A 23481-nucleotide genomic window follows, 5' to 3' on the forward strand; every position below is an offset into this window, starting at 1 on the left:
GACACTCCTGTCTGGCTCCAGACACAGATCCAGGGTCTGAATCACCTGTCCCAAAGCTGCAAGTTTACCTGAAAACAGCTCACAGTAGTGGGCTTGTCTTTAGCACTCAGATGCCCAACTCCCAATGGGGTCTAAACCCAGATAAATCCGTTTTACCCTGCATAAAGCTTATGCAGGGCAAACTCATAAATTGTTCGCCCTCTATAACACTGATAGAGAAGTATGCACAGTTGTTTGCTCCCCCAGGTATTAATACATACTCTGAGTAAATTACTAAATAAAAAGTGATTTTATTAAATACAGGCAGTAGGATTTAAGTGGTTCAAAGTAGTAACAGACAGAACAAAGTAAGTCACCAAGCAAAATAAAATAAAATGCGCAAATCTATGCCTAATCAAACTAAATACAGATAATCTCACCCTCAGAGATGCTTCAGTAAGTTTTTCTCAGACTGGACATCTTCCAGGCCTGGACACAATTCTTTCCCCTGGTACAGCTCTTGTTGCAGCTCAGGTGGTAGCTAGGGGATTCTTCATGATGGCTCCTCTCCCTCTCTGTTCTCTTCCCCCCTTTATATATCTTTTGCATAAGGCGGGAACCCTTTGTCCCTCTGGGTTTCCACCCCCCCTCACTGGAAAAGCACCAGGTTAAAGATGGATTCCAGTTCAGGTGACATGATCACATGTCACTGCAAGACTTCATTACTCACTTGCCAGCACACACATATACAGGAAGACTCACAGGTAAATACAGCCATCTGCAGACAATGGGAGTCATCAAGATTCCAAACCATCATTAATGGTCCACACTTTACACAATTACAATAGGCCCTCAGAGTTACATTTTATATTTCTAGTTTTAGATACAAGAGTGGTACATTTATACAAATCAGATGATCATACTCAGTAGATTATAAGCTTTGTAATGATACCTTACAAGAGACCTTTTGCATGAGGCATATCCCAGTTACGTTACATTCACTTATTACCGTATTTTCTCTAAAACTATCTCAGTTACATTATATTGACTTATTATCAAGTTTTTATAAAACCATATAGACTGCACAACGTCACAAAGAGTTTCTATAAACATGTCATGGGAAAAAGAAAGTAAAGCCATTAATAAGTAAGAAGGTGAATGAAATCGATGATTACTCTCAGCTCCTGCGCTGCTTTTTAAAATCTCTCTTTAGCAAGCTATACATTAACAATGGCCCAACTCCTGCAAATTGCTCCCCACATACAGACTCCCATTGACTTTAATGGGGCTCCCTCCACATAGAAGAACTTGTAGGAATGGAGCCTTGGATTTGGACAATGAGAGCAAGGCAGATATTGTATAAACAGTTGTTGATGAAAGGAGGTATCAGGATATATGAAAAAACAGAACACATGCAAACTTGGTCTCTGAACTCAATACTAGCTAGCTACACCACAATTGCTATGAATTTGGGGGGCGGGAATTGTACTGCACCTTTAAATTTCTGACAGCACAGCTGATGCGGCATGTTCCAAAGAAGGGACCCAAACTGCTCCCTCATGGAGACTTTACTTTTGTTCTTTCTTAGTTTGTTGTGCCCCTTAATCTGAACTGAAAGTCATTTGGACTGAGTCTAGAGGGCTGTCTAGGTGTATGGAGAAACATTGAATGCTTTTACATTTCCATGGTGTAGTTCCCAGTCTCCTAGTAGCTGGAGCTGATGTGGAAGTGGGAGAGAGATGCAAATGAGACACTATAGTTACCCATTCTCTCAAACATGAGGATTGATTAAAGATATGCCAGTTGAAGGTATTTTTACACTGAGCTATTTGCTGTCCAAGCAGCTGTTTGTCTCCTTGACTAAGTTGCCTTGAGTTGATCTTGTATGGGGAAGTACAGGACTTTGGAGATGAAATTCCCTAGGCCAGCTGTGAGATGATGCTCTGGATTCAGGCAAGGTTGATGCACATTGTGGCTTTGAACAGACAGGACAGCACACATCCCCTTTGTGCTGATCAAAGGAAATTTGCCCTTTCATCACCCCTCCCCCTCCACCGTTGTAAAATGGGGGTGTGACTCTTGGAGCCCCTCAGTGCCAACTAGCAGAGGGCCCCCCTACTGTAACTCACATCAGGTCTGACACACTCATTGTCCCAACACACTGTTGTCATGATATATATCTCAAAGGTGTCATGAAAGATATCGTATGTAAACTGGTGCCATACTGGTCCCAAAAATCATTGTGTGATCTATGTACAGGTTGGGTACAAAGAGTTATAGATGTGTGCTGGAAATATATTCATGAAAAGTGTTTGAGAAGTAGAGCATAAAATCCAGCCTGCCCTAGGCAAAGGCATGTGTATTTACCTGTCTGACCAGCTGGGCTACCAGCAGAGGACAATGGAAGTATATTTACATATAAGGAAAACAAAGACATCAAGCTAAACAAACGGGGGAGAAGACTCTGGACTTTGAGTAATAAAAGGGGAACAAAAAGACCTTTTAGTTCTCTATCACTGCAGGGAGAGTAGAGTACAGCACCTTTTGAGCCTAGGAAAGCTGGATTCTCTTGGCCTGAAAGGCAAGAGCTGCTGGAAACATGATGTAAGTGAGAAACTACTTAGGCAAAGATTGCAACTTGCTAAGATTCAATTTTCGTCATTAGAAAGTGTGTTTTGTTTTGTTTTGTTTGTGGCCTTGCCTGTCTCTTTTCCCCTTGCTTAGCATCACTTAAACCCAAGGGCTTTGTGAATAACCTTTGTCTTATTTTATTACAAAACCATCTCAGTGCTGTGTATTAAAGTGAAGTGTGAGGCTTCAGCTAACCTAACAGGCTGGTGTGTGCTCTGTCTCTTTGGAGGCAGTGAGCGTAAAGTGAGAGGGACTGGATGCTGCAGGGAGGCGTTTCTGGGGAACTTGGCAGCTGGGACTCACTGATTGTTACCGGCAAGCCAACATTTAGACTGGCAGAGTCTTGAGGAGTTTGCTGGCAAGGCAGACAGACTGGTGTGTCAGGGACCTGCCACACAGCTTAGCAGCACCAAAGCTCTTGCTCTTGCTAAGGCAGAGTGGTAACAGTGGCTCACAGTTCTGAGTGTTCTGCGCATGACGTCATGGGGGTCACTTACGGTTTCTCACTGATGCCAAAATAATGATAGACCACGCCGGGATTCACAACTCCTTTCATCTCAGTCCGGGGGAGCTCTTCAAAGAAGTAATGAGGCAGCCTGGAGTTGGCATAGGTCAGTGCATCACAGGACAACTAACCCCGGATAATACATCATCATCTGGGCAGCGAGATTCACCTTCTGGCCAATGGCTGTGTGGTGGAGAGAGCAAGAAAATGGGCACTGAAAAGTTAACTGAGCTCCCGCTCATCGCCTGTGAACAGTTCCATATGTATCCATGCATACATACCCATCCACCAGCAAAAATACGCAGCCTACACACACACTCTGTGGGTACCCAGGGGATACCAAACATGCATAGGACCAGAGAAACAGACTGTACCTGTGTATTCGTGCCTTGCATGATGGCCAACTACTCTGTAGAACACTGGCCCGCTGGTAACCCCGATGGAAACTAGCCTAGCAAGCAATGAGAGCAACATGGAGTCAGCAATCCCAAATGTCCAGTCCCTCTTGCCACATCTGCTCATGCACCCTCTCCCCACCCCCACTTCTGTAGTGCTAATTTGTATTGACTATCCCCACATCAGCCAGCTAGGTCTCCCAACAGCCTGTGTGCAGCTCTGTGTGTGCGCGAAAGGGATGGAGAAGAGGGCAAGGAGCTTCCCTCACGCACGTCCCCATGTAATGACAGTTCTTGTGCTTCCCGGAGTGCAGAATGCCATGAGCTGGCATTGCTGTTGGAACTAGCCTCCCCAGAGAGATGGGCCACAGCCCCACCTGCTCTCCACCCCAGCTAGCAGAGCTGACTCAAGGCCAAAGGGAGCCCATGTCCATCCTTTGCAAGTGTGCCACAGAGGCTGCATTCCTAAGGCAACTCCACAGGCACAATGTCTCTTTGACCTCCCCATGGGTGGTGAGTCCCTGTTCTCCCTGTAATGCAAAGCCACAACTGAACCTCATTTCCTGGTGTGGAACTGGAGGTGAAGCCCTGGCTGAAAGTTCAGGGAAGTATTCACATTTTCTGAACACATTCATCTGCCCACAGTAGAAATCCTGCATGCTTAAAATGCTTCCATGGGTGGGGGAGTGGTGAGATGGGTGTATAGTTTCAGCCCTCCCACCTTGCATCATCCAGCTGTCCAGTCTGTTATACCACACCCACTGCTATGGTATGCGTATGCCTCCCATATTTATAATGGGTGCACACAGCAAAAAACTGCTTAACTGTAATTGTCCCTGGACACTGATCTCGCAGGGTACTCACACCTGGAATTTAATTCTCTCACGTGTGACTGGTTGAATTTCCCTGTCTCTTCATGGTTTGCATGCCCCTTAAAAGGAGTGGCTACTGGGCAAAGCACAAGACACACACACCCCTTACTGGCTATCACGCACTATTCCCGGCTGAATATAAATGCTGCCCTCTGAGTGTGCCAGTCTGAATTCTCCTTGCTGGAGAGTCAGGAGCTGGAGGAACGTCCCAGCAGAAAAAGGGAGTCAGGTTACACAAAAACTTAACAAGGTTAGTGCCAGTGGTGTAAAAAGGGAGTGGAGTTTGGATTGGTTTTGACATTTATAGACACAAAAGGGGACAAAGGCTCTGGTCCCACAAACATGCAGGAGTTTTATTTGAAGCCTCAGTGAAGTCAGCAGTGCCTGCGTGCCAAGCCACAGGCCTCAAAAATTCAGCAACCGGACCAGAGCATGCTGGAAGATAGCAGAGGGTGAAGGGCTCTCTCCAAGCACTGCTGGAGTCCTGCTGGCTGACAGGCCTCGGGGTTCCCTTCAGCAGGGAGCTCCTCCACCGACTGCAGTCAAGAAGGACTTGATGGGTCCTTCAGAGGCCAGTGGGATGGGGGGTGACAGTCAATAGGGGTTTGGCTTATGCTCTTTGTCCTGTTACCAATGCTCTCAAGGGGAAAAATGCCTTTAGAGATCAAAGAATTTGCCATTCTCACACAAATGGAGCTGAGAATCCTGCACAGCTGGCGTCGTTAGTCTTTTACTCTCTCTTTTCTGCAGGGACTGGACTTGTGGATTGGAGTTTCTTGGGCTGTTGTGGGATAGGTCAGTGAAGGTGGTTGGCTTTGCATTTTGCTCTGAATGATGCTGAGGTTCACGGTCATCCTGAGCAGGTTCCAGATTCATGGCCAGTCACCACAAAAGCTCCATCAGCTGCACCGACCAGTATCACCTCTGAGGCTGAGGTTCTACTGCTCCAGTGGCACATAGCTGTCTTAGGAGGTCTGGGTCATGTAGAGTGAGGGGGAGCCCAGGTAAACTGGGCTAATCCCAAATTTTGTCTCCCAGCTGTCATGTCACTGCCTCCTGCCCACTAGGGGGGCCCTCCTGTTGGGACGAGGGAGTTTCGATGACAAACAAGCCCATTAGCACTCCTGTAGGCAACATGGAGAACTGCACCTTCCTGCTTACTTTATTTTCATGAGCATCTCAGAACAGAAGTTGAAGATTTTAAATGCGCTGTCCAAGGCATGGGCGCTCTCGTCAGCCTGCTTATCCCCAGGGAGCCCGAACACACACAGGAATGTGCAGCCCTGCCAGGGAGGGGAAAGAAAACACCAGAGGGGTGAGGGTTTTTTCCAAAGAGCAAATCAGTATCAGTGTCTGTGGCAAACAGTTCCAGTGTGCTCCAGCTCTCCCACCCACCCTGTTAGAGTAATGCTGTCATACAGTACCCCCAAAATGCTCTGGGAAATCCCACCACCGCCTCAGACTCAGTCTCTTCAGCAGCAAGCTTTTTATCATTCCTCCAGATCCCTGCCCCCCTCCTCCCTTCTCTATCCCTAATGACAATGCCACTGTCCCTCCTGCCTCCTACTAGTCCCGTAGTCTCAGGGGAATGTTTGCCAGCTCCAGCTGCCCAACTGGAATGGCCTTGAAGCTCTGACCCACTTTGTCAAACATAAAGACTTTGTTGATTTTGCCGCTGAAGACGTGGATGATGTTTGAGATCTTCACATTGGCATCGTGGATGGCCTTGCACAGATGCAAGGTATTGGCACTTTTGTCAAACTGCAGGTTCACAAAGACAATTGTGACCGGCCGAAGCTCAGATAAATATTCTAGAGGTTGGTTGTCGTCAATCTGAAAGAGAAGAGCCAGATGTACTCAACAGTCCGTACTCCTGGTGAGCGGGAAGCATTCACTACTTCATATACCCCTCCTCCAGCTGGACTGACTCTGCTCTCAGATACAGGTGCTAACTCCACGAGGGCAAAGATGTTTGATCAGCTATTGCCATAGGAAGGAGGGGGCCCCCATCAATGGGAAGCACTCTCCAGTCTCAGGACGATGATCCTTTCAGCACAGGACTGGGAAATGAGGCTAGGCACCAAGGGGATAAAGGGGGAGATAACTGAGCAGAGCCTGTCAATGTGACTTTGCTACAACCCAGGTTTTCCCATAAACTTTAAAATTTTAAACAGAACAAAGGAAAAACTTTTTCATACACCTTACAATTAGCCTGTGGAACACATTGCTTGCGGTCAAGAACTCGGCAGATTTCAAAAAATTATGACAACATCCAGTGTTATAATAGTAAGGATTTTTTAAAATAAAACCCAATAGTTTTGGAAGGGATCTAAACCCTCATGCCTCAGGTCATAAACCAAGGGAGGGGGAAGGAAAAAACTTTCCATGTGAACAAGTTGATCCACAACTACCCACTGCAGGGTTTCTTGTATTTTCCTCTGTAGCATCAGGAGAACCTCAGAAAAATTCTAGCTGTGTAAAGCACAGACCGTCAGGCCAAAAAATAAAATTCTGTGAAGTTACTGCAGTACCTTCTCCAGAATGTTTCTCATCACATACTTCCGGAGGGACTTCTCCAGCTCATCATTAGGAGACAATGTGGAGGTTTCTCTGAGGATACCTAGGGGAGGAAATTCAATGCTTTCAATAGCAGAAGGAAGACTTGTGGTTAAACCGTAGGGTTTTATTCCTGGCTTTGCTCAAGGGCAGACTTTTACCAGTAGGGACTGGACAGTGCCTGGATGGGGTTGGAGATTCTTGTCTAACCTATTTCACGTACAATCTTGAAAATGCAAATCACAGTTCCATAGGCACCGAGTTTCTAATCTGCTGGGGGGGGGGGTTCCCCCCGGCTCCCTGCAGGCCCCGCCCCCACTCCACCCTTTCTCCCAAGGCCCCAGCTCTGCCCTGCTTCTTCCCACCCCCGCTCCGCCCCACCCCGCCTCTTCCCTGCCCCTTCCCACCCCTTCTCTGCCCAGTTCCATCCCTCCCACAAGCACACTGCACCCTTTCTCCTCCTCCCTCTCCCCCAGTGCCTCCTGACACAGCGAAACAGCTGATCCGTGATAGGAACTGGGAGGGAGGAGGAGGCGCTGATCGGTGGGGCCCACCGGTGGGCAGAAGGGACTGGGGGGAGGGGGAGGTTCTGGTAGGGGGGCTGCCAGTGGGTGCTCAGCACCCACCATTTTTTTCCCGTGGGTGCTCCAGCCCCAGAGCACCCACGGAGTCGGTGCCTATGCACAGTTGGGATTTTCTATTAGAAAATTCCTTGTGTGCTTATATCAGCACCACTGAAAGCTTGCTCACCCAGAAAGACTGTAGGCACTGAGCAGGGTTCCCTATAGTGTCTCTTCTTGCCAGCCAGGGGTCTCCATAGAGCTGACACAGAAAGTAGGGAGAGGGTCTCTTCTCCTCCACAGTCAGCGTAGCCCTTGCTGGTGTCCAGACAGGTTGAAGCCAGCAGGGGGGAGAAGGAGTTGAAATGCAGCTGGCTGCCTTGGGATTTTGGTGGCAGGGAATGGAGGAGGACACAGGAACTCAAAGGGGTACAGGGCAGGGGCCCCCATGTGCAGTCCATTCACCCTCTCACATTTACACTGACGGAAAACAAAGGAATCTCAGCCTGCCGTCTCCCTGGGGTCAACACAGTAGAAGGAAGAGGCACTCACTGTTACTTTCACCCGTGGGGTAGTGCTGTAGGTATTCAGTACATTTCCAGAAGAACTCGTCGAACTCAATCTCAGAGATGTTCTTTATGTATCTAGCCTAAAGGCACACAGAATTAAAGGCGTCTGTCAGCTTCCACAAGCCTAGTGCAGAATTATTCAATAAAATGCACTCCCATCCTTCACTGTCACCTCCATCATCAACCTCCCTGTCAACTGGATGGAGGACACAGCAGTAATCAGAAAAGATTTTTTGGCTGGAGCAAAACAAGTGACGACGATCCCAACGAATGCAACAAAAAGATTCTGCAGCCTCCAAAGCTGCGGTGAAAAGCCTTCCAATTCCACAATCTTTCTCCTGCTGGGTATCTGTGCAAGCCCCCAATCCTGCAAATGCTTACATACGTGCTTAACTTTAAGCACCTGATTGGCCCCACTGATTTCAATGGGTTTACTCAGATGCAGGTGCAGAACTGAAGCCCAGCTTCTTCTCATGAAACCTGTCACTGAACTATCTCAGTGCCTCCAGAAAGATACTAACTAAAAACACAATAGGCCCACAGTCTGATTCTCCTCCCCATTCTCACAGCTGCTCTCCAAGAACCGATGCAAGGTGTAAGAGTGGGGTGCTCAAAATAACTGGTGGGCTGCAGGTAGCAATGCTCCCACTTCCACTCCCTGGCAGGTTGGTCGTATTTTCAGAGTTCAAAGCGGGGACACCAGGATTGGCGAGGGGGATGGATCAGGGAATTGGGTGTTATCCTGTCAGGATGAGTACTTGGGGCCTTTTACAGGAAAAGGCAGGGCAAGTGAGAAGAGTATTTAACCTTCTGTGACCCCTTTCTTGTTCTCTCCTAGCCCTAATATCTCCCATTCCAATCTAGCTGTACCCTACCACACCCCGACCACCCCCTCCACAGTCACTGATTCACCCACACCCTCAACCGACTCCATCAACCTTCCCACCCAACTCTTCCCTCAGCTCCCCACCTGCTGAGAAACACGCCCGACAAACATACCCTTTCCCCCAGGCTGAGATCCTCCCTCTTCCTAACAGACCTCCACAGCTCAGGCCCACACCCTCAGCTCTGAGCCCCGGCCACCAGACAGCCCCAGGCTCAGAATGCCCCCACACATCCCTCCAGGTCTAGCAAATCCATCCCCAGGCTCCAAAATCTTCCCCCTCCTACCTGACACCCATCACCACCAATCTCAGATGCCCCACAGGTCGGAACCCTGCCCCCTGCTCAGAAAGCTCTGGTATTCGCTGCTCTGCACCTCCTCCCTCTGCCACTTGCATCCCTTCTCTTGCAGAGACTCTTGCAGGGGCTGGAGGCTGCAGGGAGCATGTGTAAAGAGCCCCATACTCTGGCTCTGTGGCTCTGTCCCCTGCACTACAACAGCTACACTACCCAGTTCTGAGATCACTGGTGGGGCTTACCCCCCTTATTCCCTAACGACCAGCCACTCCTGGCAAGAGGAAGCCAAAGTTAAGTCCACATTCTACTATGCCTTCTTACTTCATCACCACTTTCAACTTTCGCATCACCATCCCTCTCGGCCCCCTCTGCCCAGCTGGTCCATTGGATACAGGCCCAATAACAGATATACACACAAGCATACGTGTGAGGTTGTATCCAGCAGAAGACAATGGTGCACATAAACACACCCCAACCTAGATAACAAAGCAATACACACACCACTGGTTATGAACAATTGTTGCACACTCCACATTGCCCACCTTAACAGATCTTTGATCTTTAATTGTTTCTATTTCTATCATGTTCCTGTTACAGAGTTCCCAGCAGTTCGGCGATAGAATAACCTCGCTTGCTTTTGCTAGGTTTTGGGCCAACCGAACTTCATCCACTGCTCAGCCAATTACCAGAAAATATTGGTGCTTATTGTCTCCAACAACAACTTTGGAGATGTGACCTGCAGATAGCCCTGACAAGAGAAACAAGATTGTTATGGAGGGCATTTTTACTTTACCATTTGTAATATATGTATCTCAATTATCTTAGAAGCGGATTTTGGAGGCTAACCTATTTTTTGGGGGGTGGGAGGTTTGGATCAGTTCTTGACAATATGTGATATTTATTCCAGGAATCTGAGGATTTCTAGAACAACACTCTCCAATGAATTAAACAGCATGTCAGTTAATAAATAATAATAATGCACACATAATTATAAGGGTCACACGGTAGCATCTGTTATAAGGTTACAAATCAGTTTCCATTATAACAATCTGTTTATATCTGAAGAAGAAAGTGGTGTGCTGTAATCTTGGACTCCCATTCAGACAATATCTGGATCTATGAGATTTGTAACAAGCTGTGTTACTCTCTGTGACGTTGCAGTCTATATGGTTTTATAAAAATATGTTAATGAGTGAATATAATGTAATTGGAATATGCTTCATGCAAAAGGTCTCTTGTAAGGTATCATTACAAAGCTTATAATCTACTGAGTGTGATCATCCTATTTGTATAAATGTACCACTCTTGTATCTGAAACTAGAAATATGAAATATAACTCTGAGGGTTTATTGTAATTATGTAAAGTGTGGGCCATTAATGGTGGTTTGGAATCTTGATGACTCCCATTAACCAGGACAATTGTCTGCAGATGGCTGTGTTTTACCTGTAAGTCTTCCTGTATACGTGTGTGCTGGCAAGTGGGCAATGAAGTCTTGCAGTGACATTTGATCATGTCACCTGAACTGGAATCCATCTTTAACCTGGTGTCTTTCCATTGAGAAGGAGGGGGTGGGAACCCAGAGAGGGACAAAGGATTCCCGCCGTATGCAAAAGATATATAAAAGGGTGGAACAGAACAAAGTGGAGGAGCCATCATGAAGAATCCCCTAGCTACCACCTGAGCTGAAACAAGAGCTGTACCAGGGGAAAGAATTGTGCCCTGGCCTGGAAAGTGTCCAGTCTGAGGAAAAAACTTACTGAAGCATCTCTAAGGGTGAGATTATCTGTATTCAGTTTGATTAGACATAGATTTGCACATTTTATTTTATTTTGCTTGGTGACTTTGTTCTGTCTGTTACTACTTGGAGCCACTTAAATCCTACTTTTTGTATTTAATAAAATCACTTTTACTTATTAATTAACTCAGAGTATGTATTAATACCTGGGGGAGGAAACGACTGTGCATATCTCTCTATCAGTGTTATAGAGGGCGAACAATTTATGAGTTTACCCTGCTTAAGCTTTATACAGGGTAAAACAGATTTATTTGGGTTTAGACCCCATTGGGAGTTGGGCATCTGAGTGTTAAAGACAGGAACACTTCTGTTAGCTGCCTTCAGGTAAACCTGCAGCTTTGGGGCAAGTAATTCAGATCCTGGGTCTTTGTTGGAGCAGACGGGAGTGTCTGGCTCAGCAAGACAGGGTGCTGGGATCCCGAGTTGGCAGGGAAAGCAGGGGTAGAGGTAGTCTTGGCACATCGGGTGGCAGCTCCCAAGGGGGTTTCTGTGATCCAACCCGTCACACTCTCGAATTGGGCTTGTCAGCCATAGGTGGATTCATCAGGCACTGACTAGACCTCTTATGCGTACACCATGATCCAGTGGATCAACAATTGCCTATTATTATACCTGATCATAAGTTTCCACAAAGTTCACCTCTTTGCCAATGAGTAATTTATTTCAAATATGGAGCAGAATGTTTACACTCTTCTCATTTAAAATAATTGTTCCCATGCTTTTTTCTTCACAGACAGATAACTCAAAAACAACTGGAGCTTGGTACTTGGCATGTAGCAAGTGTCCACTGAGGCATACATTCATGAACAAGTTTGAGAAACATTGTCTGGATAGCAATAAAGTGATATGCAATTCAATAATCCCTTCTGAACCTGCTCAGTGCAGCATCTACTAAGACTTTGAGTTGAACTCAGTAAAAAGCACTGTCTCATTTGGGACGTCACTGTACATTCTGTCTGTGTGGTCTAACCAGGGGGCCAGCAAGCAGAAGGATTTTGCTCTCAGTCTGCTGCTGCTGGGAGCTTGTAAATGTCTGCTTGAAAACACACACAGAAAAAACATCCAGATGTAATCTAAAACCCCCCAGCTTAATATAAGGAAATGGCAAAAGAGCAAGTTCCTGAAGATCCCAAACTTAGGTGGCTTTACATTCCTTTGCCAAACAGAAAGGAACAGAGGTACTGTGAAGGCACTTCCCACAACCCTAATGGCTAGCAACTTCCTGTTGCTTTCCATGGATGCGAAATATTCAGAAGTAGAGCTGGTAAATAAAGGGGGTACTCTTTCCACTGACAATTTCAATTCAAACAAAAAAGAAATAATTTTCATCTAAATTTTCCATTAAAAATTTTGATTTTCAGCAGAAATTCAAATGCTGAAATACTTTGGCTGAAAACAAAACAAAAAAATGGATTTGGAAATACTGCCACTTTATTTATGGGAGTTGTAGTTCTGATGCCTCAAGCTCCCATTATTCTCTATAGGTTGGGCTCTCTAGTTCGACTACTAGTATCAGAGGGGTAGCCGTGTTAGTCTGGATCTGTAAAAAGCGACAGAGAGTCCTGTGGCACCTTTAAGACTAATAGATGTGTTGGAGCATAAGCTTTCGTGGGTGAATGCCCATTTCGTCAGACGCAAGATCTGACGAAGTGGGTATTCACCCACAAAAGCTTATGGTCCAATACATCTGTTAGTCTTAAAGGTGCCACAGGACTCTCTGTTAGTTTGACTTCATCACCCATGATGCTTCTTTATGTCCTCTCTTAGTGAGGGGAAGTGGTTAATAATCGGAGGAGTCTTTGTTCATTGTGTACAATGGGAGATGTAGTCCAGCTAGGGAGGACATTAGATGACCAAAATACAATTCCCATGAGGCACTGTGGCAGGATTTCTAAATCAAAATATTTCAGTTTTCAGCTGTTTGGGGTTTTTTTGATGGAAAATTGAAATTTTCCATGGAAAACAGACACTCTTCATAACAAAAATTGCTTAGTAGAAAACCCAATTTTCCGTTGAAAAACAGTTTTGATGGAATTTTGTCCATGAGTCCTAGTCAGAAGCTATTCAGAGACAGTCATAGCTCTGTAAAAATAAACTAGGTACAGTCAGCACCAATGAAAGGTGCCAGACTGGCACCAATAAATTGTAGTTGTTTATTCACATAATAGATACAGAATGGCCAGCTCTAGGACCAACTGCCCCAAACTGCCTCCCTAAGGTACTTCAGTAGTTTGATCCCCAAGGCCCATTCAGTCCTTGGCTTCTCCGATGAGACTGTTGTTTCTGAATGTAAGGATGGTTTACGTGTCACAGATATATGTCTGCTATGAACTAAAATGAGACCTGCAATGCATTTCACATGAGCCAGCAAGCAATCAGATAGGAATGAGTCTTGGTCACAACTTCCACAGGCTCAATTTGAACCAGCAATTTAGAGATGAAATGCTCTTTACTCCAGTCCCCAAAAGACTCTCCTCTCTGACCAGAAATACATTTTCCCTACCACAGAAGCGGCTTTTCCCAAGCAGCTGCCGAAAAGGATGCAACTGATCAGATCACTGAGCAATTAACATCTTTTACAGACTCCTGGCACACTAGAAATTGAACGAGATTTGGGCAGGGTGTTTCTCAGCGGCCTATCTTGGGAGCAAGGGAAGTGGGGGCTCATGTGACTGTCCACTCAGGAAGCAGAATTGCTTACTGGTTAGGGCAAGGAACTGGCAGTGAGGAGTCCTGAATGCTCATCCCATCTCCACCACCAACTCACTGTGTGACCCGGGGCAAGATATTTCATCTCCATTTGCCTCTGCTTCCCCCCGCTGCTTCCTATTCACTTTTGTAAAGTGCTTTGGGAATGTGCTCTCTAGTGACTGCAAAGTATTGTTATTCCACTAGTAGCCATAGTACCGATCTTCACTCGGAGCTTCAGACCCACTTCAGTTTCACGAACCCCATACTCTTTCTGGATCCTCAGGCTACATTTCAGCGCCAGTGTAATGATATCGCTCAGCTGGCTTCGTTGCACTTTCCACAGTGCTAGCAGTGCATCCCCTGGGGAAGGCAGAGTGACAGAGACTTATGGGATACATGCTCTTCTTGTTCTAAAGTGCTGACAAAGCCACTTGGCTTTTCAGCAAGCCACAGCAGATCTACCTGTACCTGCCCAGCACTCTGACCCACAGAGAGATTGCTCACTAACCACCCCAAACTCCTTAGCACCTCCTGGCTGTGAACAGACCAACCCCTCTATGCTTCTAGCAGCTATCGGTTGTGACTACCTCTTCCCACTCAGGGTATGTCTACACTACGAAATTAGGTCGAATTTATAGAAGCCAGTTTTATAGAAATTGGTTGTATACAGCTGATTGTGTGTGTCCCCACATAAAATGCTCTAAGTGCATTAAGTCGGCGGACCGCGTCCACAGTACCGACGCTAGCGTCGACTTCCAGAGTGTTGCACTATGGGTAGCTATCCCACAGTTCCCGCAGTCTCCGCCGCCCATTGGAATTCTGGGTTGAGATCCCAATGCCTGAATGATGCAAAACAGTTTCGCAGGGGGTTCTGGGTACATGTCGTCAGGCCCCTCCCCCTCCGTCAGAGCAACAGCAGACAATCGATTCGCACCTTTTTACCTGGGTTACCTGTGCAGACAACATACCATGCCAAGCATGGAGCCCGCTCAGCTCAGCTCAGCTCACCGCCACCATATGTTCTCTGGGTGCCGGCAGACATGGTACTGCATTGCTACACAGCAGCAGCTAATTGCCTTTTGGCAGTAGACGGTGCAGTATGACTGGTAGCCTTCATCGGCGATCTGGGTGCTAGCAGATGTGGGGCTGGCAGACGTGGGGCTGCATTGCTACACAGCAGCAGCCCCTTGCCTTTTGGCAGTAGATGGTGTATTACGACTGGTATCCGTCGTCGTCATACTGCAGTTTGATCAGATGATGGCTGAAACTCCGAATGTCCCCCAGTCATATTCTGCTGCCCTCCCAATGATGATGGCGGCTATCAGTCGTAGTATGTTATTTTCTGCCAAGCGCCCAGTATTTTCTGCCAAGCACCCAGAAGATGCCGAGGGCTATCAGTCATGCTGCACCATCGGCTGCCAGCTTAAGATGTAAAAAATAGATTTGTTCTGTATTCATTTGCTTCCACCTACCCCCGTGAAATCAACGGCCTGCTAAACCCAGGGTTTTGAGTTCAATCTTTGGGGGGGGCCATTCTGTGTGATAGTTGTTTGTGTTTCTCCCTGATGCACAGCCACCTTTGTTGATTTTAATTCCCTGTACCTGTACGCCATGTCGTCACTCGCCCCTCCCTCCCTCCCTCCTTCCCTCCTTCCCTCCCTCCGTCAGACAATAGTTTCACGCCTTTTTTTAGACCAGACGCCATGGAGCCCGCTCAGATCACCACAGCAATTATGAGCACTATGAACACCACGCGCATTGTCCTGGAGTATATGCAGAGTCAGGACATGCCAAAGCAAAACCAGAACCAGCCGATGAGGCGATTGCAGCATGGCGACGAGAGTGATGAGGAAATTGACATGGACATAGACCTCTCACAAACTACAGACCCCAGCAATGTGCAAATCATGGTGTTACTGGGGCAGGTTCATGCCGTGGAACGCCGATTTTGGGCCTAGGAAACAAGCACAGACTGGTGGGACCGCATCGTGTTGCAGGTGTGGGATGATTCCCAGTGGCTGCGAAACTTTCGCATGTGTAAGGGCACTTTCATGGAACTTTGAGACTTGCTTTCCCCTGCCCTGAAGCGCCAGAATACCAGGATGAGACCAGCCCTCACAGTTGAGAAGCGAGTGGCGATAGCCCTGTGGAAGCTTGCAACGCCAGACAGCTACCGGTCAGTCGGGAATCAATTTGGAGTGGGCAAATCTACTGTGGGGGCTGCTGTGATCCAAGTAGCCAACACAATCAGGGACCTGCTGATATCAAGGGTAATGACTCTGGGAAACATGCAGGTCATAGTGGATGGCTTTGCTGCAATGGGATTCCCAAACTGTGGTGGGGCGATAGACGGAACCCATATCCCTATCTTGGCACAGGAGCACCAAGCCACCGAGTACCTAAACTGCAAGGGGTACTTTTCAATGCGGCTGCAAGCCCTGGTGGATCACAAGGGATGTTTCACCAACATCAACGTGGGATGGCCGGGAAAGGTACATGATGCTCGCATCTTCAGGCACGCTGGTCTGTTTCGAAAGCTGGAGGAAGGGACTTTCTTCCCAGACCAGAAAATAACCATTGGGGATGTTGAAATGCCTATCGTGATCCTTGGGGACCCAGCCTACCCCTTAATGCCATGGCTCATGAAGCCGTACACAGGCAGCCTGGACAGTAGTCAGGACCTGTTCAACTATAGGCTGAGCAAGTGGCAAATGGTGGTGGAATGTGCATTTGGATGTTTAAAAGCGCGCTGGCACAGCTTACTGACTCGCTCAGACCTCAGTGAAAAGAATATTCCCATTGTTATTGCTGCTTGCTGTGCGCTCCACAATATCTGTGAGCGTAAGGGGGAGACATTTATGGCGGGGTGGGAGGTTGAGGCAAATCACCTGGCCGCTGATTACGCGCAACCAGACACCAGGGCGGTTAGAAGAGCACAGCAGGGTGCGGTGCGCATCAGAGAAGCTTTGAAAACGAGTTTTGTGACTGGCCAGGCTACGGTGTGAAACTTCTGTTTGTTTCTCCTTGATGAACCCTCCGCCTCCCCACCCGGTTCACTCTACTTCCCTGTAAACCAACCACCCCACCCTCCCCTCCCCCCTTCGAGCACCGCTTGCAGAGGCAATAAAGTCATTGTTACTTCACATTCATGCATTCTTTATTAATTCATCACACAACTAGGGGGATAATTGCCAAGGTAGCCCGGGATGGGTGGGGGAGGAGGGAAGGAAAAGGACACAGTGCAGTTTAAAACTTTAACTCTTATTGAAGGCCAGCCTTCTGATGCTCGGGCAATCATCTGGGGTGGAGTGACTGGGTGATCGGAGGCCCCCCCACTGTGTTCTTGGGCGTCTGGGTGAGGAGGCTATGGAACTTGGGGAGGAGGACTGTTGGTTACACAGGGGCTGTAGCGGCAGTCTCTGCTCCTGCTGCCTTTCCTGCAGCTCAACCATACTCTGGAGCATATCAGTTTGATGCTCCAGCAGCCGGAGCATTGACTCTTGCCTTCTGTCTGCAAGCTGACGCCACCTATCATCTTCAGCCCGCCACTTGCTCTGTTCATCCCGCGATTCAGCCTGCCACCTCTCCTCTCGTTCATATTGTGCTTTTCTGTAGTCTGACATTGACTGCCTCCACGCATTCTGCTGTGCTCTGGCAGCATGGGAGGACATCTGGAGCTCCGAGAACATATCATCCCGAGTCCGCCGTTTTCTCCTTCTAATCTTCGCTAGCCTCTGTGAAGGAGAAACATTTGCAGCTGGTGGAGGAGAAGGGAGAGTTGGTTAAAAAAGACACATTTTAGAGAACAATGGTACACTCTTTCACATTAAATTTTGCTGTTCACATTACACAGCACATGTGCTTTCGTTACAAGGTCGCATTTTTCCTCTTATAGTGAGGGCCTGCCGGTTTGGTGTGAGAGATCACTCACACAGTGCCAGGCAACAGATTTCGGCTTGCAGGCAGCCATGGTAAGCCACAGTCTTTTGGCTTTTTTAACCTTCTTAACATGTGGGAATGGTTTCAAACTGTAGCGCCCTCATTTCCCATACCAAGCACCCCTTGGGTTGGCCATTTAAAATGGGTTTGCAATGTAAAAGGAGGGGCTGCGGTTTCCGGGTTAACATACAGCACAAACCCAACTACCCCACCCACACACCCGATTCTCTGGGATGATCACTTCACCCCTCCCCCCTACCGCGTGGCTGACAGCGGGGAACATTTCTGTTCAGCCGAGCAGGAACGGGCACCTCTGAATGTCCCCTTAATAAAATCACCCCATTTCAACCAGGTGACCGTGAATGATATCACTCTCCTTAGGATAAGAAAGAGAGATAAGGAATGGATGTTGTCTGCATGCCAGCAAACACCGGGACCATACGCTGCCATGCTTTGTTATGCAATGATTCCAGACTACGTGCTACTGGCCTGGCGTGGTAAAGTGTCCTACCATGGCGGACGGGATAAGGCAGCCCTCCCCAGAAACCTTTTGCAAAGGCTTTGGAAGTGGAGTACATGAAGGAGAGCTTTCTGGAGATGTCCCTGGAGGATTTCCGCTCCATCCCCATACACGTTAATAGACTTTTCCAGTAGCTGTACTGGCCGCGATTGCCAGGGCAAATTAATCATTAATCCTTAAACACGCTTGCTTTTAAACCATGTGTAATATTTACAAAGGTACATCCACCAGAGGTCCCCTATGTGCCCTCAGGGTCTGGGAGCACGCCTTGGGTGAGTTCGGGGGTTACTGGTTCCAGGTCTAGGGTGATAAACATATCCTGGCTGTTGGGGAAACCGGTTTCTCCGCTTCCTTGCTGCTGTGAACTATCTATATTATCTTCATCCTCATCTTCCTCGTACCCCGAACCCGCTTCCCTGTTGCGTGTTTCTCCATTGATGGAGTCATAGCACATGGTTGGGGTAGTGGTGGCTGCACCCCGTAGCATGGCATGCAGCTCCGCATAGAAGCTCTGTCCCGGACCTTCTGTTTGCCTCTCTGGCTTTGTGGTAGGCTCGCCTTAGCTTCTTAATTTTCACGCGGGACTGCTGTGCGTCCCTGTTATGGCCTCTGTCCTTCATGGCCTTTGAGACCTTTTCTAATATTTTGCCATTTCGTTTACTGCTAAGGAGTTCAGCTAGCACTGATTCATCTCCCCATATGGTGAGCAGATCCCGTACCTCCCGTTCAGTCCATGATGGAGCTCTTTTGCGATCCTGGGACTCCATCATGGTTACCTGTGCTGATGAGCTCTGCGTGGTCACCTGTGCTCTCCTCGCTGGGCAAACAGGAAATGAAATTCAAAAGTTCACGGGGCTTTTCCTGTCTATCTGGTCAATGCATCTGAGTTGAGAGTGCTGTCCAGAGCGGTCACAATGAAGCACTGTAGGATAGCTCCCGGAGGCCAATAACGTCGAATTCCGTCCACACTACCCCAATTCCGACCCGCAAAGGCCGATTTTAGCGCTAATCCCCTCGTTGGAGGTGTAGTAAAGAAACCGGTTTAAAGGGTCCTTTAAGTCGAAAAAAAGGGCTTCGTCGTGTGAATGTGTCCAGGCTTAATTCGAATTAACGCTGCTAAATTCGACCTAAACTCGTAGTGTAGACCAGGCCTCAGTAATGCCCTGCAGCTGCTTTTTACAAGTAAACCTTCCTTCCCGGTGATCCCTTATAGCCACTGACTGCAAGTGTCCTTTCCCTGTCAGTGACCCCTTGCAGTGGCTTGCTGCATGTTCCCCTCCCCTCTCCTACACACACAAACCTGTGTCCACTGGCTAAGGTACATCTAAGGCTTTGCACCTCCTATCGCCCTTGGGCAACTGCTAGCACAGTCATTCAGGCCGAGATCCCCAAAGGTATTTAGTATCAGGGGGGTAGTCTGTTAGTCTGTATCCACAAAAACAACAAGGAGTCCGGTGGCACCTTAAAGACTAACAGATTTATTTGGGCATAAGATTTCGTGGGTAAAAAACACACATCTTTAGATGCATGGAGTGAAGAAGTATATCCATGCATCTGAAGAAGTGGGGGGTTTTACCCATGAAAGCTTATGCACAAATAAAGGTATTTAGGTGCCTAACTTCCATCTGAGCTCAGTTCTAAAGGAAGCACCAGCCAGGATTTCTCAATCAGACACAGAGGAAGGGGAATTGGGGTTGTTTCTAACTGAAAGATATAGTGTAAATTCTTGCTTCTTCCAAATCATAGATCATCCCTGTGGGAATAGGAGCCAGAGGGACGGGTACAATCGAACAAGAAAAGGGAGTTGGCTAGTTTGAATGCCGCCACTGTCCAGAGCCTCACAAGTCAAATGACAATGGGAGAGTAGGCCGCTCTACCCCACCCCAGTGCTTTCTCCTTAGATATCACAAGCTAATAAATACCTGCAAAGTTCAAGATATCGCCTCCATAAATCAGCACCTCTGCAGCAAGAGAAAAGGCGAGAGAAGTTACACACAGCTCTTGCCAAAGAAAATCATGGAACAAATTGCTCTGTCGATCGGGGGAGGGGCACGTGTGTGTGTGTGTGTGTGTGTGTGTGTGTTTGTGCATGCACACATTGAGGGGGCATATTTTGCAGAGTAGGTATGACTGAGTGAGCAAGATGGTGTATGCTTGAGCATGTCATCACAACAAAGCTCCCAGCTGCTGAAGGCTCAGAGCAAAAATCAGGGAGTTAAACTCCATCTCAAAAGCCACCATAAGGAGGCAGAGCACAGTGTTTCTATGGCAACTAGAAATATCCCTTCTCAGACTGACCTCTTCTCCCAACCCTTCAAATCCCCTACTGCTCAGTTCTCAAAATGTCGCATCCAACAGGGAGGACCCCAGGGACAACCTGAGAAGCACTGCTCCATGGGAAGTTTTGAAGCAAGTTCTCAAAAGCAATGTGACAGCAGGAGATAAGGAAGGATGATCCAGTGGTTAGGGAGCTAAGCCAGAGACTCTGGCGACCTGGATTTGGTTCCCTGCTCCATCACAGACTACAGGTGTGACATTGGGCAAATCACCTGGCCTCTCCATGCCTGGGTTCCTTATCCATAACATGAATAATAGCACTCCCCTACCTCACTTCCTCACAGGGGTGTTGGAGGCCATATAAAAGCCTAAGATAGACAAGGAAGGGCCACATTGTGCTCTGAGGGTGTTGGGATGCTTTCTAGATCCTGAGAGGGAATTGGTAACTTTTGTCAGAGCTCAGATCCCCAAATCATTAATGTGCTGATGTCACAGGGTCACCCTACTCTTTGGCCACATAAACAACAAGACGTTGCTCTTCCAGTGAAATGGGGTGGAGATGAGTGTTCCCTCTAATTTTTCCCACCCATGTGCGGAATGAATTTTGTTATGTGCACCAATATGGAGGTGATATGTGACTCATAAAAAAATTCATGTGGTGAGGGTGGGGCCGGGGCCGAGAGGTTAGGAGTGTGGTCAGGGCTGGGGCAGAGGGCTGGGGAGCAGGGGGTGAGGGCGCCAGCTGGGAGTGCGGGCTCTGGGGTGGATCCGGGATGAAAGGTTTGGAGTGTGGGAGGGGCCTACAACGGGAAGAGAGGACTCCCCTCAGCTCTTTCTCCCCGCATCAGCACCTGGGCTGCGGGGGAGAGGCGCCTCTCCTCGCCGCAGCAGCTTTGGGGATGGGGCCGCAGGATAAGCGCCCATCCCCCGGCTGTGGCGGATTCCCTGAGCACCTGCATGGCACTGAGAAGGCTGCCATGTGGCTGTGCAGCTTACAGGGAACTTAGGTGGAGGCATACACCAGGGTAGAGCCAAAGGAACAATGGACTCTTCAAAGCAGGACACGCTGTGCCAGTGAGGAGCAGCAAAGACTGGTTCCCAAAGCAGCTCCATCCAGCCCTCCTAATCTTGGGAGATTTTCAAGGCTCCCTAAGTGACAGAGAAGATCCCAACCTCCAAGAAGGGCCCAGGCTGCTTAACAGAACACCTTTCTGATGGGCATTTCTTCAGTTCCCCAGACCTGAGCCAAGGAAGTGCTCTCAGCGAGGGATCATGCTGCTTGTTACTTACCTTCCACAATATCCCCTACATAATGATTGAGGGTCTGCGTTAGCTGCTCAGCGCCACAATCCAGACTGGTGTCCATGCTAAACTTCTCCGTCAGTGCAGTAAAACCTGTAACACAAACAGCAGTCAGGCAGCCACTGGAGGAGGCAAGAAATGGCAGATGATCTCAGCGACTGCAGTCAGACATGCTTTGTGTTACCTAAAATGTGCTGGATACATAAGAAAAAAAGTTTAACAAAACTTATTTTCCATTTAAAACTGATTTATTAAGCAAAGGAAGTATTATCTGTAGTTAGTGAATTCAACTGGAGTTTCTAGGTCACCACGTCCTTCAAGATTTTAGAACAAGTCGATCGCATCCTCTTTCACCTTGTTTTTGTTTGCAATTGGAAGAGGAAAACAAGCATTCCCTCTTTTTCAACTTCCAACTGGCTTCTTAATTTTGAATGAACTAGTCTTTGAACTGAACTAGCTGAATAAACAGAATATTTTCTTTATTTCATTCTGCATTGCACAAGAGGCTACTGCTGCCAAAAACTGGTTTAGCACATCAGTTAACTCTGGTTCCAGGTGCTTAGCCAGTGACTTCCACCAGCTCATTTGAAATGAAATTTGACTTTCATTAAAACTTGGCAACAAATGTGTACCGCTATGTATTATTTTTGTATGTAATTTAAATGATTTTAATAGGCTATAAGTTTAGGCCTTAACATAAGTTGCTAATTTCAAGTTTAATTTTAAATCGGGTTGTTTTTTTCTTAAAATAAATCTATATTTAAATAAAAATAATCCTATTTAAATTAAAAAAATCCTTTTATATTTTGTAATTAATTTTTATCCACCCTGCATGCAACAGTCCCTGATTTTCAAGTCCCTAGTTTTTTCAGTTCACTTTGTTCCTATGTTGGAACTGTCCCTGCTTTCTAGTTCTGATCCTTCCCCCACTCCATTTGACCCTGTTTGCCATGAGATCATGCTGACTCTTCTGAGAGAGGTGGCAGAGATCCAGGGGAACATGCTAAAAAGCATTAAGTCCTTTCTAGGTAGTGATGGGAAATTGCTTGTCTCCCATCAGACCTTTCACTTGCAGAGTGCCACAAGGATCAATTCTCTCTCCAGTCCTATTCAATACCTACAAACTGGTCAGACAACAGGGACACAAGTGCCAGCAATATGCAGATGACACACAGCTCTGCTTCTCCTTCCGCATATACATATGACTATACCTCTACCACTAAGATGGCCCAGTGCTTGGAGGAGATCAGTTCATGAATGGAGAATACCTGATTAAAGCAGAACCTGAGCAAGACAGAGGAGATGCCAGTGGGTAGAGGCGTTTGCAATCACAGTGCAGTCTCCTTTGGTTGAAGGTATACATCCATCGTTGGTCAATTCAATCTGTAGTTTAGGAATGTTCGCTGATGATACAATCTCACACAGTAGCATCCTCAAGTAACTTTCTCTATAACATCCAGTTGTCTAGGAGAGACTCATCCTAGAGAATGATGACCTGGTCTCTGTTATATATGCTTTCCTCACCTCCCAGCTGGGCTACAGAAATGCAAAATACCTGGGCATAAAGCCTTCACGCCTCAGAAAACTGAGAATGTGGCAGCACATCTCCACAGCAACACAAATTATCACAACCACATCAAACCTATCTTCCCACATAATACAAAGTCAAGTTCAAGGTCCCAGTCCTTATCTTCCAGGTACTCTTTGGCC

General features: G+C 47.4%; 1 protein-coding gene across 1 annotated transcript in view; it reads right to left on the minus strand.

Annotated features, from left to right (window-relative positions):
- The window catches only part of LOC112061273 (adenylate cyclase type 10-like), a 71899-nt gene that overhangs the window by 40473 nt on the left and 7945 nt on the right, over nt 1–23481 (minus strand). The window contains 11 exon segments of the mRNA XM_065594061.1: nt 3108–3238; nt 3240–3298; nt 3490–3566; nt 5544–5665; nt 6024–6215; nt 6914–7002; nt 8051–8147; nt 9789–9994; nt 13950–14093; nt 20115–20153; nt 21760–21864. Coding sequence (XP_065450133.1) covers nt 3108–3238; nt 3240–3298; nt 3490–3566; nt 5544–5665; nt 6024–6215; nt 6914–7002; nt 8051–8147; nt 9789–9994; nt 13950–14093; nt 20115–20153; nt 21760–21864 — 1261 coding nt within the window.

This window comes from Chrysemys picta, chromosome 4 (assembly GCF_011386835.1).
Source record: "Chrysemys picta bellii isolate R12L10 chromosome 4, ASM1138683v2, whole genome shotgun sequence".
Taxonomy (NCBI): domain Eukaryota; kingdom Metazoa; phylum Chordata; order Testudines; family Emydidae; genus Chrysemys; species Chrysemys picta.